Source organism: Coregonus lavaretus (genome assembly GCF_964263955.1).
Source record: "Coregonus lavaretus genome assembly, chromosome: 7".
NCBI lineage: Eukaryota > Metazoa > Chordata > Actinopteri > Salmoniformes > Salmonidae > Coregonus > Coregonus lavaretus.
In genome coordinates, this window is record NC_139994.1 from 34,600,055 (window position 1) to 34,615,658 (window position 15,604).

General features: G+C 42.1%; 1 protein-coding gene across 2 annotated transcripts in view; it reads right to left on the reverse strand.

Annotated features, from left to right (window-relative positions):
• Window positions 1-5,419: 5,419 nt before the first annotated feature.
• Window positions 5,420-15,604, reverse strand: part of cers2a (ceramide synthase 2a) — a 28,672-nt gene continuing 18,487 nt past the window's right edge. For both annotated transcript variants that reach the window (XM_084165396.1, XM_084165397.1), the window contains exons 8-11: window positions 14,924-15,052; window positions 14,437-14,543; window positions 14,007-14,160; window positions 5,420-7,446 (exon numbers count right to left, since the gene is read on the reverse strand). In XM_084165396.1, coding sequence (XP_084021522.1) covers window positions 7,297-7,446; window positions 14,007-14,160; window positions 14,437-14,543; window positions 14,924-15,052 — 540 coding nt within the window. In that variant the 3' untranslated portion in view covers window positions 5,420-7,296. The remainder of the gene's footprint in view (window positions 7,447-14,006; window positions 14,161-14,436; window positions 14,544-14,923; window positions 15,053-15,604) is intronic.

Here is a 15,604-nt window from a genome sequence, read left to right on the forward strand (position 1 = left end):
CTGTTGTTTCACAGAACTTTTCCCTACCTGTCTGCACCCCTTTTAACATAAACCCACCCCCACCTGTCAAACGCCCTCATGGATCGCTCCCTCTGAGTTCTCTTATTGCCTTTTCTTACGTAACACAGTCCTGAGTCCTCTATTACAAATCTCTTCATCCTTCCATCCTGTCACGATCAGAGGAAAAATGAGCACCCCACAAAATACCCCTCTACACATACACACGCAGACACACACACATCTGTGTGCACATGCGACCTCCCCCTGGCGCTAAAGTCTTTATAAATAGTTTAACAGGAGTTGAATAACGGTCGCTGCAGTTCACATGTGAATCAAACACCCCCGTCCTTTGTTTACCTGTAAGAAAGACCTTAAGCCTGGTCAGCTGCTAGACTCAACACCTCAATAACTCCAGCCACATCAGGCGTCAATGTATGTGCCTTCATCACGGAAGATTGAAGGGTGACTAATGAGGCAGGGAAACCTTAACGGGAATGAAGGCAAAGATTGAGGATGCGTGACGTTATGGAGTGCGCTAGAGAGAAAGACGATACACATTAGCAATTCAATTCTGTCGCCGGGGGCATGACCAGGATGAAATTGAGATTGCTTCAGTGGAAGCAATTGAGATTGCTTCAGTTAGGCTGCCAGTCAAGAGGAACAATATACAGTAGAGGCTGAGGGTGCAGGCGTAAAGTGATCCCGATCATATGCAATTAACTGAGGAGGCCTTTAGGCTGCAGCCAAACAGAGGGAGATAGAGGAAATCAAGACAGAGTATGGTATCTACACTGAACAAAAACATAAATGCAACATGTAAAGGGTTGGTCCCGTGTTTAATGAGCTAAAATAAAAGATCCCAGAAATGTGTTTATATACCTGTTAGTGAGCATTTCACCTTTGCCAAGATAATCCATCCACCTGACAGGTGTGGCATATCAAGAATCTGATTAAACAGCATGATCATTACACAGGTGCACCTTGTGCTGTGGACAATAAAAGGCCACTCTAAAATGTGCAGTTTTGTCACACAACACAATGCCACATATGTCTCAAGTTTTGAGGGAGCGTGCAATTGGCATGCTGACTGCAGGATGTCCACCAGAGCTGTTGCCAGATAATTGAAAGTTAATTTCTTTACCATAAGCCACCTCCAAGGTCGTTTTGGAGAATTTATCAGTACGTCCAACCGGCTTCACAACCACAGACCATGTGTATGATGTCGTGTGGGCAAGTGGTTTGCTGATGTCAATGTTGTGAACAGTGTGCCCCATGGTGGCGGTGGGGTTATGTTATGGGCAGGAATAAGCTATGGACAACAAACACAATTGCATTTTATCGATGGCAATTTGAATGCACAAAAATACCGTGACGAGATCCTGAGACCCGTTGTGAGGCCCATTTTTTAAAAAGGTATCTGTGACTAACAGATGTATATACAGGTCCAGTCAAAAGTTTGGACACACCTACTCATTCAAGGGTTTTTCTTTATTTTTACTATTTTCTACATTGTAGAACCAAAAAATTGTTAAACAAATCCAAATATATTTTATATTTGAGATTCTTCAAATAGCCACCCTTTGCCTTTATGACAGCTTTGCACACTCTTGGCATTCTCTCAACCAGCTTCACCTGGAATGCTTTTCCAACCGTCTTGAAGGAGTTCCGACATACAGTGCCTTGCAAAAGTATTCATCCCCCTTGGCGTTTTTCCTATTTTGTTGCATTACAACCTGTAATTTAAATTGATTGGATTTCATGTAATGGACATACACAAAACAGTCCAAATTGGTGAAGTGAAATGAAAAAAACGTGTAAAAAAAAAATCTAAAAACGAAATAACGGAAAAGTGGTGCGTGCATATGTATTCACCCCCTTTGCTATGAAGCCCCTAAATTAGATCTGGTGCAACCAATTACCTTCAGAAGTCACATAATTAGTTAAATAAAGTCCACCTGTGTGCAATCTAAGTGTCACATGATCTGTCACATGATCTCAGTATATATACGCCTGTTCTGAAAGGCCCCAGAGTCTGCAACACCACTAAGCAAGGGGCACCAACAAGCAAGCGGCACCATGAAGACCAAGGAGCTCTCTAAACAGGTCAGGGACAAAGTTATGGGGAAGTACAGATCAGGGCTGGGTTATAAAAAAATATCTGAAACTTTGAACATCCCACGGAGCACCATTAAATCCATTATACATTTTTTTAAAGAATATGGCACCACAACAAACTTGCCAAGAGAGGGCCGCCCACCAAAACTCACGGACCAAGCAAGGAGGGCATTAATCAGAGAGGTAACAAAGAGACCAAAGATAACCCTGAAGGAGCTGCAAAGCTCCACAGCGGAGATTGGAGTATCTGTCCATAGGACCACTTTAAGCCGTACACTCCACAGAGCTGGGCTTTACAGAAGAGTGGCCAGAAAAAAGCCATTGCTTAAAGAAAAAAATATGCAAACACGTTTGGTGTTCGCCAAAAGCCATGTGGGAGACTCCCCAAACATATGGAAGAAGGTACTCTGGTCAGATGAGACAAAAATTTAGCTTTTTGGCCATCAAGGAAAATGCTATGTCTGGCGCAAACCCAACACCTCTCATCACCCCGAGAACACCATCCCTACAGTGAAGCATGGTGGTGGCAGCATCATGCTGTGGGGATGTTTTTTTATCGGCAGGGACTGGGAAACTGGTCAGAATTGAAGGAATGATGGATGGCGCTAAATACAGGAAAATTCTTGAGGGAAACCTGTTTCAGTCTTCCAGAGATTTGAGACTGGGACGGAGGTTCACCTTCCAGCAGGACAATGACCCTAAGCATACTGCTAAAGCAACACTCAAGTGGTTTAAGGGGAAACATTTAAATGTCTTGGAATGGCCTAGTCAAAGCCCAGACCTCAATCCAATTGAGAATATGTGGTATGACTTAAAGATTGCTATACACCAGCGGAACCCATCCAACTTGAATGAGCTAGAGCAGATTTGCCTTGAAGAATGGGCAAAAATCCCAGTGGCTAGATGTGTCAAGCTTATAGAGACATACCCCAAGAGACTTGCAGCTGTGATTGCTGCAAAAGGTGGGTGAATAGTTATGCACGCTCAAGTTCAGTTTTTTTGTCTTATTTCTTGTTTGTTTCACAATAAAACATATTTTGCATCTTCAAAGTGGAAGGCATGTTGTGTAAATCAAATGATACAAACCCCCCAAAAATTCCAGGTTGTAAGGCAACAAAATAGGAAAAATGCCACTGTTGGCTGCTTTTCCTTCACTCTGCCATTCGACTCATCCCAAACCATCTCAATTGGGTTGAGGTCAGGGGATTGTGGAGGCCAGGTCATCTGATGCAGCTCTCCATCACTCTCCTTCTTGGTAAAATAGCCCTTACACAGCCTGGAGGTGTGTTGGGTCACTGTCCTGTTGAAAAACAAATGATAGTCCCACTAATCCCAAACCAGATGGGATGGCGTATCGCTGCAGAATGCTGTGGTACCCATGCTGGTTAAGTGTGCCTTGAATTCTAAATAAATCACTGACAGTGTCACAAGCAAAGCACCCCCACACCATAACACCTTCTCCTCCATGCTTTATGGTGGGAACTACACAGGCGGAGATCATCCGTTCACCCACACCGCGTCTAACAAAGACACGGCGGTTGGAACCAAAAATCTCAAATTTGGACTCTAGACCAAAGGACAAATTTCCACTGGTCTAATGTCCATTGCTCGTGTTTCTTGGCCCAAGCAGGTCTCTTCTTCTTATTGGTGTCCTTTAGTAGTGGTTTCTTTGCAGCAATTCGACCATGAAGGCCTGATTCACACAGTCCCATCTGAACAGTTGATGTTGATATATTTATTTGGCCTGCAATTTCTGAGGCTGGTAACTCTAATGAACTTATCCTCTGCAGCAGAGGTAACTCTGGGTCTTCCATTCCTGTGGCGGTCCTCATGAGAGCCAGTTTAATCATAGCGCTTGATGGTTTTTGCGACTGCACTTGAAGAAACTTTCAAAGTTCTTGAAATGTTCCGTATTGACTGACCTTCATGTCTTAAAGTAATGATGGACTGTCGTTTCTCTTTGCTTATTTGGGCTATTCTTGCCATGATATGGACTTGGTATTTTAACAAATAGGGCTATCTTCTGTATACCCCCCCTACCTTGTCACAACACAACTGATTGGCTCAAATGCATAAAGAAGGAAAGAAATTCCACAAATTAACTTTTAAGAAGGCACACCTGTTAATTGAAATGCATTCCAGGTGACTACCTCATGAAGCTGGTTGAGAGAATGCCAAGCGTGTGCAAAGCTGTCATCAAGGCAAAGGGTGGCTATTTGAAGAATCTCAATTATAAAATGTATTTTGATTTGTTTAACACTGTTGGATACTACATGATTCCATAAATGTTATTTCATAGTTTTGATATCTTCACTATTATTCTACAATGTAAAAAAAACAAAGACTACTGGAGCCTCCACCACCAGAGGCACATTACTCTTATCCTCCTTAAAGGAGAAGTAACATTTGGTCTTGTAAACAAACCATGAATAACATGGCCAAAGGCATATTCATTCATTTTCTCCCCAATTTCGTGATATCCAATTGTTAGTTACAGTCTTGTCCCATCGCTGCAACTTCCGTACGGACTCGGGAGAGGCGAAGGTTGAGAGCCATGCGTCCTCCGAAACACGACCCTGCCAAGCCTTGACACACTGCTCGCTTAACCCGGAAGCCAGCCGCACCAATGTGTCAGAGGAAACGCCGTACAACTGGCGACCACAGTCAGCGTGCATGCGCCCGGCCAGCCACAGGAGTCGCTAGAGCACGATGGGACAAGGAAATCCCGGCCGGCCAAATCCTCCCCTAACCCGGACGATGCTGGGCCAATTGTGCGCCGCCTAATTGGTCTCCCGGTCGCACACGGCTGCGACACAGCCCGGGATCGAACCCGGATCTGTAGTGACGCCTCTAGCACTGAGATGCAGTGCCTTAGACCGCTGTGCCACTCGGGAGGCCATCACTGTGTATTTTACTGCCAACCGAGACTCTGGAAGAATCTCAATTGCATACTCTTCATATTCCCTCGCTTTCTGAAAACCCATTGGATGAGAAAGCCAGAGGTCCCACCCCTCTGACCTTTTCCTCCAATGGGTTTTGAGGAGGCGAGAGGACCCGAGGAGTATGCAATTGAGATTCTCCGATTGAGACGGCAACTCAGTCAAATTAACGTGACCAGCTGACATGATGGTAGCTTGCCCACATTAGGAAAATTGAAGGGAAGTGACATGGTATAATTAGCATGAGGAATGGAACACAGACGGGACCATTCAGTCATCTGCCATTTTGAATACTTTTCATGGTTTGTACTTTGAACGAGACAAAAACGTATTCATAAAGACATAATCACAGGAGACAACCATTTAATCCACAATAACCTTTATATTAAATCTTTGCAACATGACAAAATGGAGAAAAGCAGTTTTTTGGGAAGGGGGAGCATATGTAACACACAAAAGGTAATTATAGGGAGTGGTCTTTACGTTGAGACATGAAGAAGTGGAGGGGAACAAAGGACATGTTACAGCACTGTAGGGAGATCAAGTTACATCCCAAATGGCACACTATTTCCTATATAGTGCACTACCTTTGACCAGGGTCCATAGGGTGTCATTTGGGACATACGACAAGTAGTTGGAGTGTTTGACATAAGAGAGGTGAAGAAATTAAGAAAGTGCAAGATGGTAGACAGGAAATGAAAAAGACAGAAAAATAAAGATTTACAGATAGCTAAGGCACTTGCGAAACTAATAATAATAATAAGCCATTTAGCAGACGCTTTTATCCAAAGCGACTTACAGTCATGCGTGCATAAATGTTTTGTGTATGGGTGGTCCCGGGGATCGAACCCACTACCTTGGCGTTACAAGCGCCGTGCTCTACCAGCTGAGCTACAGAAGACAACTAAAACATGTAAAACATACTTTGGTGTCCCATTTTATTAAAGCTTCAAACTTAATGAATTGAATCAAAAGCTTTACAAAGAAATTGAAAAGGACTCCTTTACACTTCTGGACGAAATGAAATAAATAGGAAATAAACTGTAGTGTAATTGTAAACCCCAATCATAATCCAACTCACTCAAATAGTCACAGTATGGCCTGGACGTTCATCTTTCTTTATGTTGTATTGGGTCTATGTTGACCCATAAAGTGCATCTTTGGACAAATGGGCAGAAAAGTACTGATTTGAATGAATTAATTCTCCTCCAGTACAGTTGAATTAAGGGTTGGACTGGTCTGGATCAGTGACTGGACTTAGTATTTGTATTAAAAAAATTAAACAAAATAAAATCCGGTAACTAAAAAGTTATTTTCAAAACATTTTAAAATTTATTATTTCAAGCCATGTGCTTTCTGCTCCCCAAGGGCCATTGCATTTGGAGACCGACATAAACGAAAAAACAAATATCCACACAACGCAAACCAAACTCTCCAGCTTTTCTTTAGACAGTTAAAACGTAATAATGTTTTACGACATTTAAACCAAGAACCTTAACAACACTAGCACATTCCAGGTTGAATAAGAATGCCATGGCAATAATAGTAGCGGCTGCTCTACTACAATCCAATAACAAAATGGCAGGTGCAAAAAACTATTCATTTTCCATTATCGCTACTGTATGCTTTAGTGGTCTGACATGGTGATTTGAACACTTACACGGACCTGTAACAAGTTGTGGCCATTAAGAGAACCTCATCTCTCTTGGCAGTGTTAAGTGTTGGCGCACTTATATTTTTGAGATGGGAGTCAGCGTACTGAGAAGGCAGCGTTTGAACAAGTCTAGCAATACTCCGAGCGTTAACCAAGCATGCAGGAAAGGAATGCCCCTGTGAACAACAATTAGTAATAGCGCTATTCATAATGCAGGATGGGAAGCTGCAAGTAGAGCTAGGCATCTTAGTGAATGATTTGCAATATAAGGACTAGAAATAGAGGGAACGGTTTGTTGCTAAGGCACAGTTTTACCATGTGTTTGGCTCCATTGCCGTCTTTCCTGTCCTCCCCATCCTCTCCCTCCAACTAGTGTGATCTACAGAGCAGTGAAACCCATCCGGGCCTCGTAAGGAGTGTGTGATCTTTAGCATTATTTGTGTATATATTATTCAGAGGTGTGCGTGTGTTTGCTTGTGGCCTTTCCACCAGCAATTCTGCCTTACTGTGGCCTCTTGGACTAGGCCACGTGGGGAGAGTTACTCTTCCCCATTCCAGACACATCCTCCTCGGTGTCTCTGTAACAAATCACTCCATTTTGCTGTGGTGGTGGTTGTTGTTAAACACTGTGTGGCCATTGCCATTCTGCACAACGCCATTTTTCCTTTTCTCATGGTCTTCGTCCTCCTCATCTGAATCAGTCTCTTCCCTGTCACTCCTCTCATCCTCAACGATATCCTGATGGGAGAGAGAGTACATTTACATTTAAATGTTGGTAATTTATCAGACGCTCTCATCCAGAGCGACTTCAGTAAATTTAAGTTAAGGCCGAGGATCAGACTTTTCTGGACCCCGCTTCCCGGCGGCTGGGGGTCCCGAGGGTTCGGCGCCATGTGCGGGATTCTTTACTTCGCACACACTCTGCTCTACTCGTAGAGAACCTCCCTTCACATTTCTCACTGTCAATCGTGAATGATAATTCTTCAAATTTTACAGGTGAAACGTCCATGCAGCATCTGCATACCAACCATTTGATCTCAATCAGTTTCATGGGGATATGCATTTAAATCTTCTTCAGTTGAAGGTTACTTTGAAACTGGAGCCTATAACTCAATATCTTAATGCATATCCCTGCGAAACTGACTGGGGCCATACTTACCAACATTAGAAACAGTTTAAATTTAAACCGTTTCTCAGTCTGAAAATGTGCATTGTAGCTGGTCCATCAGATAACCTGGCACACGTTAGCCCTATGCTAACCTCACCAGATGAGTGATTCTTTCCTGGAACAAAATTCTGCAGCAGCCTAAAGATCTTAAACTTTCTTATAATTGGTCGACCTGGCCACCAGAGGGATATTTTAAACCTACAAATTCAAGGTTTACTTTTGTTCCGTTGGTCTGTAACAAAATGTTGTGTGCCAATATTGCATCCTTAACTAGGCTACTAGTACTAACAGACAACATTTTCATGTTTTTGCCCATCTGTTTCACACATATCCATGTGCTTTCATTGGAAATAGTTGCACAGGACAGACAGAGATGAGCACAGAGAAAAAGAGGACCCAAAAGGAATTGACAACCATTCGAAAAATTCAAACTGTTTAAATGTAAACTGTGTCTAATGTTCGCAAGTATGGCACCACCGAGATCAAATGGTTGTTGATCAACGGTGTTGTTTTGCACAGTGAGCGAATCTTAGAGCAGATGGTGTTAAACTGTAGCATAGCCTACCTTTGTTAGTTTCAATCAAAGCACATATTGATTGAAAAAAGCGACCATTCACACAATCATCCTAAGGTGGTTTTTTGTCTTACAGTATCGTTATACTATGCTAATGATAGTTGGTTCTGTTATGTATAATACTATCATTATGTGATCTTGCAGACATTGATTCAGCTTTGATCTAACTTTATTAAAATGAGCAACATTCCCCAGAGTTGCTATGTTTGTGGAGCGGGGTGTGTAGAGTGCAGAGGCTTCAGGACCTTTAGTTGTCAGAAGGATCGGCTCCGCAGCCACTCCGTTAACTTAAAGCTAGAATCCTTAGTTGCTACAATATTAACATTATTTATATATACACACACACTCATTGATTCTTGAAGAATATAACTTATAAATGCCTCCTGAGCTTGGTTAAACTATCGTACCACAGAACCCAAAATATAATAATAATAATTATTATTATTATTAAAATATAAGCTTGCTTTACTCCAATGTTTGTAAACAATGTAAATGCAAACAAACACTATATAGCCTCAAAACATGGTTAAAACTATAAATTTTGATATCATGGATGATCAGTCCTTACATCCATAGCTCTGTCTATTAATTTGAGAGTGGTTACATTTCTCCAGGCCCATCCCTCAGCTTTTTACCATAACAGACGTGGGATGACTGCTTTGTTATCGTTTCAATTAAGTTAGCTAGGTAAGACAAACACATATCACAATCATTAAAAGTAAACGTTGAGTTTGAGTGGTGATGTGGAACAGTAGGTACAGTTTGGTGATGAAAAGTAGAGCAGTGAGGCTCAGAAGAGTTTGACATTGGGGCGGTTTCCCAGGCACAGATTAAGCCTCACCCCAAGGGGGATTACTACAAAGCAGGATCAATGAGTTAACCATTTGATAAACAACCAGAAATAACTAGATTTTCTGATTCTTTAAGAAAGCTAAACTTAGATGTGTGTTTTTGGGATGGGGGAGTCAATTAGACCATGCCCATTTCAAGATAATCCTTATTTCAGGATATTTAGGCAAGTTAGCTGGCTAACTCATTGATCCTGCATTGTGGTATACCCCTCAGCTGGACTAAAAAGCACTTTCAATGGAAATTCTCCATTGAGCTTGCTTTATAGTCCTAAGGGGGTATATCACAATTGATGCTAGATCTACTCAGGGTTTTCTAAAGCTGGCCAGCTTCAGCGCTTCACATTCCAGAGCCCCATACTACGTACAGTGCCTTCAGAAAGTATTAAAACTACTTCACTTTTTCCACATTTTGTTGGTGTTCGATGGTGTCTCAATACACCCAGTCACTACAAAGATACAGGCATCCTTTCTAACTCAGTTACCGGAGAGGAAGGAAACCGCTCCTGGATTTCACCATGAGGCCAATGTGACTTTAAAACAGTTACAGAGTTTAATGGCTGTGATAGGAGAGAACTGAGGATGGATCAACAACATTGTAGTTACTCCACAATACTAACCTAATTTACAGAGTGAAAAGTAGGAAGCTTGTACAGAATAAAAATATTCCAAAACATGCATCCTGTTTGCAACAAGGCACTAAAGTAAAACTGCAAAAAATGTGGCAAAGAAATGAACTTTATGTTCTGAATACAAAGCGTTATGTTTGGGGCAAAATCCAACACAACATCACTGAGTACCACTTCACATTTTGAAGCATGGTGGCGGCTGCATCATGTTATGGGTTTGCTTGTCATCGGCAAGCATACCCAAAACAGAAACGGAATACAGCCATAAGCACAGGCAAAATCTTAGAGGAAAACCTGTCTGTCTGCTTTCCACTGAGGGACAAATTCACCTTTCAGAAGGACAATAACCTAAAACACAAGGCCAAATATACACTGAAGTAGCTTACCAAGATGACATTGAATGTTCCTGAGTGGCCTAGTTACAATTTGGACTTACATCTACAAGACTTGAAAAGGACTGTCTAGCAATGATCAACAACCAATTTGACAAAGCTTGAAGAAATTTAAAAAAGAATAACGTGCAAATATTGTACAATCCATGTGTGGAAAGCTCTTAGAGACTTACCCAGAAAGACTCACAGCTTTAACAGCTGCCAAAGTTGATTCTAACATGTATTGCCTCAGGGGGTTGAATACTTATCTAATCAATTTTTTACAAAAATGTTATAATTCTTCTTCCACCAGTATTTTGTGTAGATCTTGGACAAAAAAAGAACAATTAAATCCATTTTAATCCCACCTTGTAACACAACAAAATGTGGAAACAGTCAAGGGGTGTGAATATTTTCTGAAGGCACTGTACGTGATTTGAGGAGTTAGCGATGTCACTTTAGTCAACTCGGGATAACCGGTACCACGAAAGTGGCTCACCTTTTAGCCAGGTACATTTCTATGGCAATGAATTCTTCAGTACTAACCTGCTCCGGCAGCATAACTCAGAGCTAACTCCATTTATCCTGAATGATATATCTGAGCCGGCGAGTTGTGGACCAATGAAATCAGATTCCCTCCCTTTCGCAACTATGGTTTGCATGCCCTGCCGAAGGACCCGATCATGCGGAATAGGTGGTTGGAGTTCATTGATCCCCAATGGTGGTGAGTATACCAGTAGCTAGACCATAGACTGCTGGTTATGTATATTTTTATAATGATTATCTCGATCATCGCTAGCATAGCTGACTTTAGCTAGCTAGCTACCAACTAGCTAGCAAGCTAGACTACCTCAATACAACTCGGATTTGGCTTGGAAACACGATAACATTTCAAAAGGCGGCAAATAATTATTAGGAAAACCTTTTGTCATGATTGTGATGTCACCAGATTGACATTAGATGGAGTAATACTTAAGCTAACATTAGCATTGCTAGCTATTGTTGACTAACTTTGCTAATAACAGTAATGGCAACATTGGAATCTCTAAAGTAAAATTGTCACAGCCTCAAGGCGAGGTGCAACCCATGTCTAGGGCACAAATAAATATTGGATGCAGCTATGTGGTACTAGCTAACATGTCTGACTACGACAGTGTACTAACTAGCAGCAACAAACTGAAACCAACCCAGGACCATAGCAAAACATGTCACAGTTGGTTGTAGTGTAATGGCTTCACCGGCCTGAATCCTTCCAAACGAGATTACGTTATTTCTCAAGCTATGTTTATAGTTGAGGGATGATGACAATCGTTGACCCTGATTTTCGTTAGACAAAGTGCACAGTTGGGTGCTAGACTGATCCCCTGGTCATGAACGGATGCCAGGACCTACCAGAAGGAGCAATGGTGGGTATCATAACATGTCCAGCAATGCGATTGCAATGGTTTAAAAACCTCCAAAAATCATTTCATTCACTGTTCACTTGCTATTTATTTTCAGCTTGTCAGGCAAGACCTCAGAATAAGAGTGTAATGTGACAAGTCCCCTTGTGACACCTCCTCTGTTGTTGCCAGTCTCCCTTGACTCCTATGAAAAGGACACACCATCATGACGCCTCTGATAGTGACCCGAGTTACTGCCCTGATGACAGAGACGGCTTCGTCGAGAACGACAGGTAATGTGTGTTATGTGAAAAGTTGAATTAGAAAATACCTGGCTGACAAACTAGTAGGCTAATTCTCCAGCCAAGCAGATACAACTAGTAGAGTCATTTTGGTGGAGAAGTGCATTAGCAAAAAGCTTTGTCCTTTCTTTAGAACAAAATGCAATTGACCACTTGTGTATTATACCACCCCATCACAGACTAGTCAACACCACCTCATAAAATTGCGTGCTGCAGTTGTTCGAGAGATGTCCAGTTTGCAGCCGAACACGTAGCATAGAGAAGAGCAGCAAGGGTGCCCTCATCAGCATCATGCAGACAAGCCCTCGCGGTGAGTAGTCAATGTTGTGCCGGTAATGGTTGGGCTAGAAGCAATCAATTTTCGCTGTAGTAATGGTGCAACCATGACTATCGAATCTGCACACGCTTTTTTCTGTAGGGCACTCGGAAACAACGGTACTAAGCGAAGCCTTATCGCAATAATTATTATCTGGGAGATTTTTTTCCTAGTAGCACAGTGCTCCCAAAATAAAACTTGTGGTCGCACAGCAAAATATTTGGTCACACTTTAGAGACTTGGCTGCAACATTTATGTAATAGTTTATGCATGTGTCTGTTGGGGGTGATGTGTTATCACGCTTGCTAAATAAATACCGGAGGAAAGTGTAGAGCACGCCTTGAGCATTGTGCCTGGTCCACGCAACCTGCGATTTCCGTGAATCTGATTGGTCAAAACATGCAAAGAGTCAGTCTGCAGCAGCACTCTGATGTGAAGGACAGAGAAATTGTGCGCGAGTTGACAAATAAAAATAAACAGCACTTTGCCCCTCTTTAACACTTTGCATTGATATATTTTAAACAAAATTAAAAGTGGTGTGGTGCTGCCACATCTGATTGAAAAGTGATATGGCAAATGCCGCCTCACAACTCGTTTTCCGGCGGCCCTGGATAGGAGTGGAACAAAAAGGTGATTGTGCATTGATAAGCACACCAAAGACTCCATTAACGATAAGTAGTAAAATAAAGACGGCACTTCAACAAGCCTATTTCACACCATAGCCTGCAGAATTTGCAAGATTTATTTCATTTTGATTTCAGCACAAATGAAAATGTTGCACTGACTCGCCAATGGATTGATGTTTCAGCATTGTCTCAATTAAGAGTTTGGCGTTCGACTAGCCACATGCGACATGCACGCGCAGTTACAAGCCTGCTAGACCGAAAGTAAAAGACGCAAAAACAAAACTTAAGCACGGGAAGCATAGAAATAGCGCACATAGAACAGATCTACTGCTTCTTAGACTTGCTTTCAATGAGAATGACAGATCTTTAACACACATTACTATGTGAATTTGGTCAGGTCGCCCAAAAAGCTACATAATGCAGCTTTAAGTCATACACAAGTTTAACTCGGTCTCCCGAGTGGTGCAGTGGTTCGAATCCAGGCTCTGTCGTAGCCGGCTGTGACCGGGAGACCCATGGGGCGTCGCACAATTGGCCCAGCGTCGTTCAGGGTATGGGAGGGAATGGCCGGCAGGGATGTAGCTCAGTTGGTAGAGCATGGCGTTTGCAACGCCAGGGTTGTGGGTTCGATTCCCACGGGGGGCCAGTATGAACAAATAAAAAATAAATAATGTATGCACTCACTAACTGTAAGTCGCTCTGGATAAGAGCGTCTGCTAAATGACGTAAATGTGCGTGAAGTTTCAAAGGATTCAGCCATTACTAAATGTGTAATGTGATTGGTATTTTAATTTTTCTTTACAAAAAAAACATTGACTAATAAAATATTTAATCAGTCATCCTCAAATATAGGGGATGATGACGCAATCTTTCCAAGAGTTAGCCTGCCCGGGAGTAGGTTAGTTTTGAAGGATTTGTTGCCATAGAAATGTATCTGGTAACGGTTATCCCGAGTTGAACTCAGAATTTACCAAAATTACCTAGCTAACTCCTCAAACCACGTACGTAGTATAAGGCTCTGGACTAGGCTCAATATGTGTCCAGGAAACCGCCCTATAGTGATTAGGTTTGGGAATACGTACGTTTCCAGGCAGGAACTTGATGGCCATGCGCAGGATGAGGGCAGCCCAGAAGATGTGCAGACACTGCAGCACAAACAACAGCCCGTTGAAGAAGTAGAACCCAAAGAAAGGGGGATAGATGGTCAATGGGTACACCCACGTAGTATGTATGATCCTGGGGGAGGAAACAGACAGATCCAGTCAATACAGATCTGCATTGGTAGTCAACCATTTTGGCAAAGACTTAAGTAAATCACTAGAATGCATTGCATCCTGTACAATTGATCATTGAAAAATGAGTGCTTTAGACCTATGGATGCAGTTTTCCCAGACAACGATTAAACCTAGTACTGGACTAAAAAGCAAGCTCAATAGAAAAGCTCAGTTGAAAAGGCTTTTTTAGGCTTAATGTGTCCGGGAAACCTCCCCATCCAAGATCTGAGCATCTTACCAGAAAGGGAGTATGACGAGGCGGGTAATGATGAACACAGCTGCAAACAGGATGAAGATGTAGTTGCAGGTCTTTCTCCATTCTGCATAGTTGAACATCTTTGCTGACTAAAAGGAGCAACAGAAAGGGAGAAAAAATAAACGAGTTGGTTGCAGTTGGCAGGCTTAACAGTATGACCAGTTCTGTGAGAGTAGAAATTCTGTAAGCACCATTTATGACTATAATACAATTGTAATGGCCTTTACTGTCCATATAGAAATAACACTCCTCTATACTTATTATGGAATGGATATACTATATTTAGGTCTGTAATGATGACATTGTATTGTGTAGCTCAGTTGAGAGCATGGCGTTTGCAACGGCAGGGTTGTGGGTTCGATTCCCACGGGGGGCCAGTATGAAAAATGTATGCACTCACTAACTGTAAGTCGCTCTGGATAAGAGCGTCTGCTAAATGACTAAAATGTAAATGTATGGGGGGCTGTACCTCCAGTAGATAGTCTGAGGCATCGTGCACCAGCATGATCAAAGTCCCGGCACGGATGTAGTTGACCAACCACGAAAAACTGATCAGCAGAATAGTGGCCACATGGTGAACAATCTGCTCCTTAAAATCCTAGAAGAGAGAGAGGGGGAGTTTGTCAGATATGCAAATGATGTGTTTACTTTGTGCACTGCACATCAGATTCAGTCATAAGAGGAGGGGGTAGTTGTTCACTTTAAAATCTTGTTGAAATGTGTTCTAGTTCTGATGGATATGGCACCAGGGTCATGACATTCCTCACACGCAACTTGATTATTATGTTTCTTTTGGATGCATTGTTCTGAACTACAATTATTTTAGAGCTTTAACACCGCTGAATATCATCAATGTTCATAGCTTCAAATGTCTGCAGGGACACCTCTAAGCTACTGTTACAGACACCTGGATTCACCGCTTATTGATTAAATGACGGAGTAAGAGTGTGTGCATACCGATTCATCCAGTTCTCACATGAGTGACAGTAGGCAGGTTTCCATTGACCCAGGTTTATTTGAGAAAAGCAATGTCGCAAAAAAACAACAACATTGCGAAGTGTAATGGAAACGGTAGCTATAGGAGAAATGTTCTAAAGATCGACAACATTGTTATCTGTTCGATGGGTGGATTATTGTTTTATCTAACTTT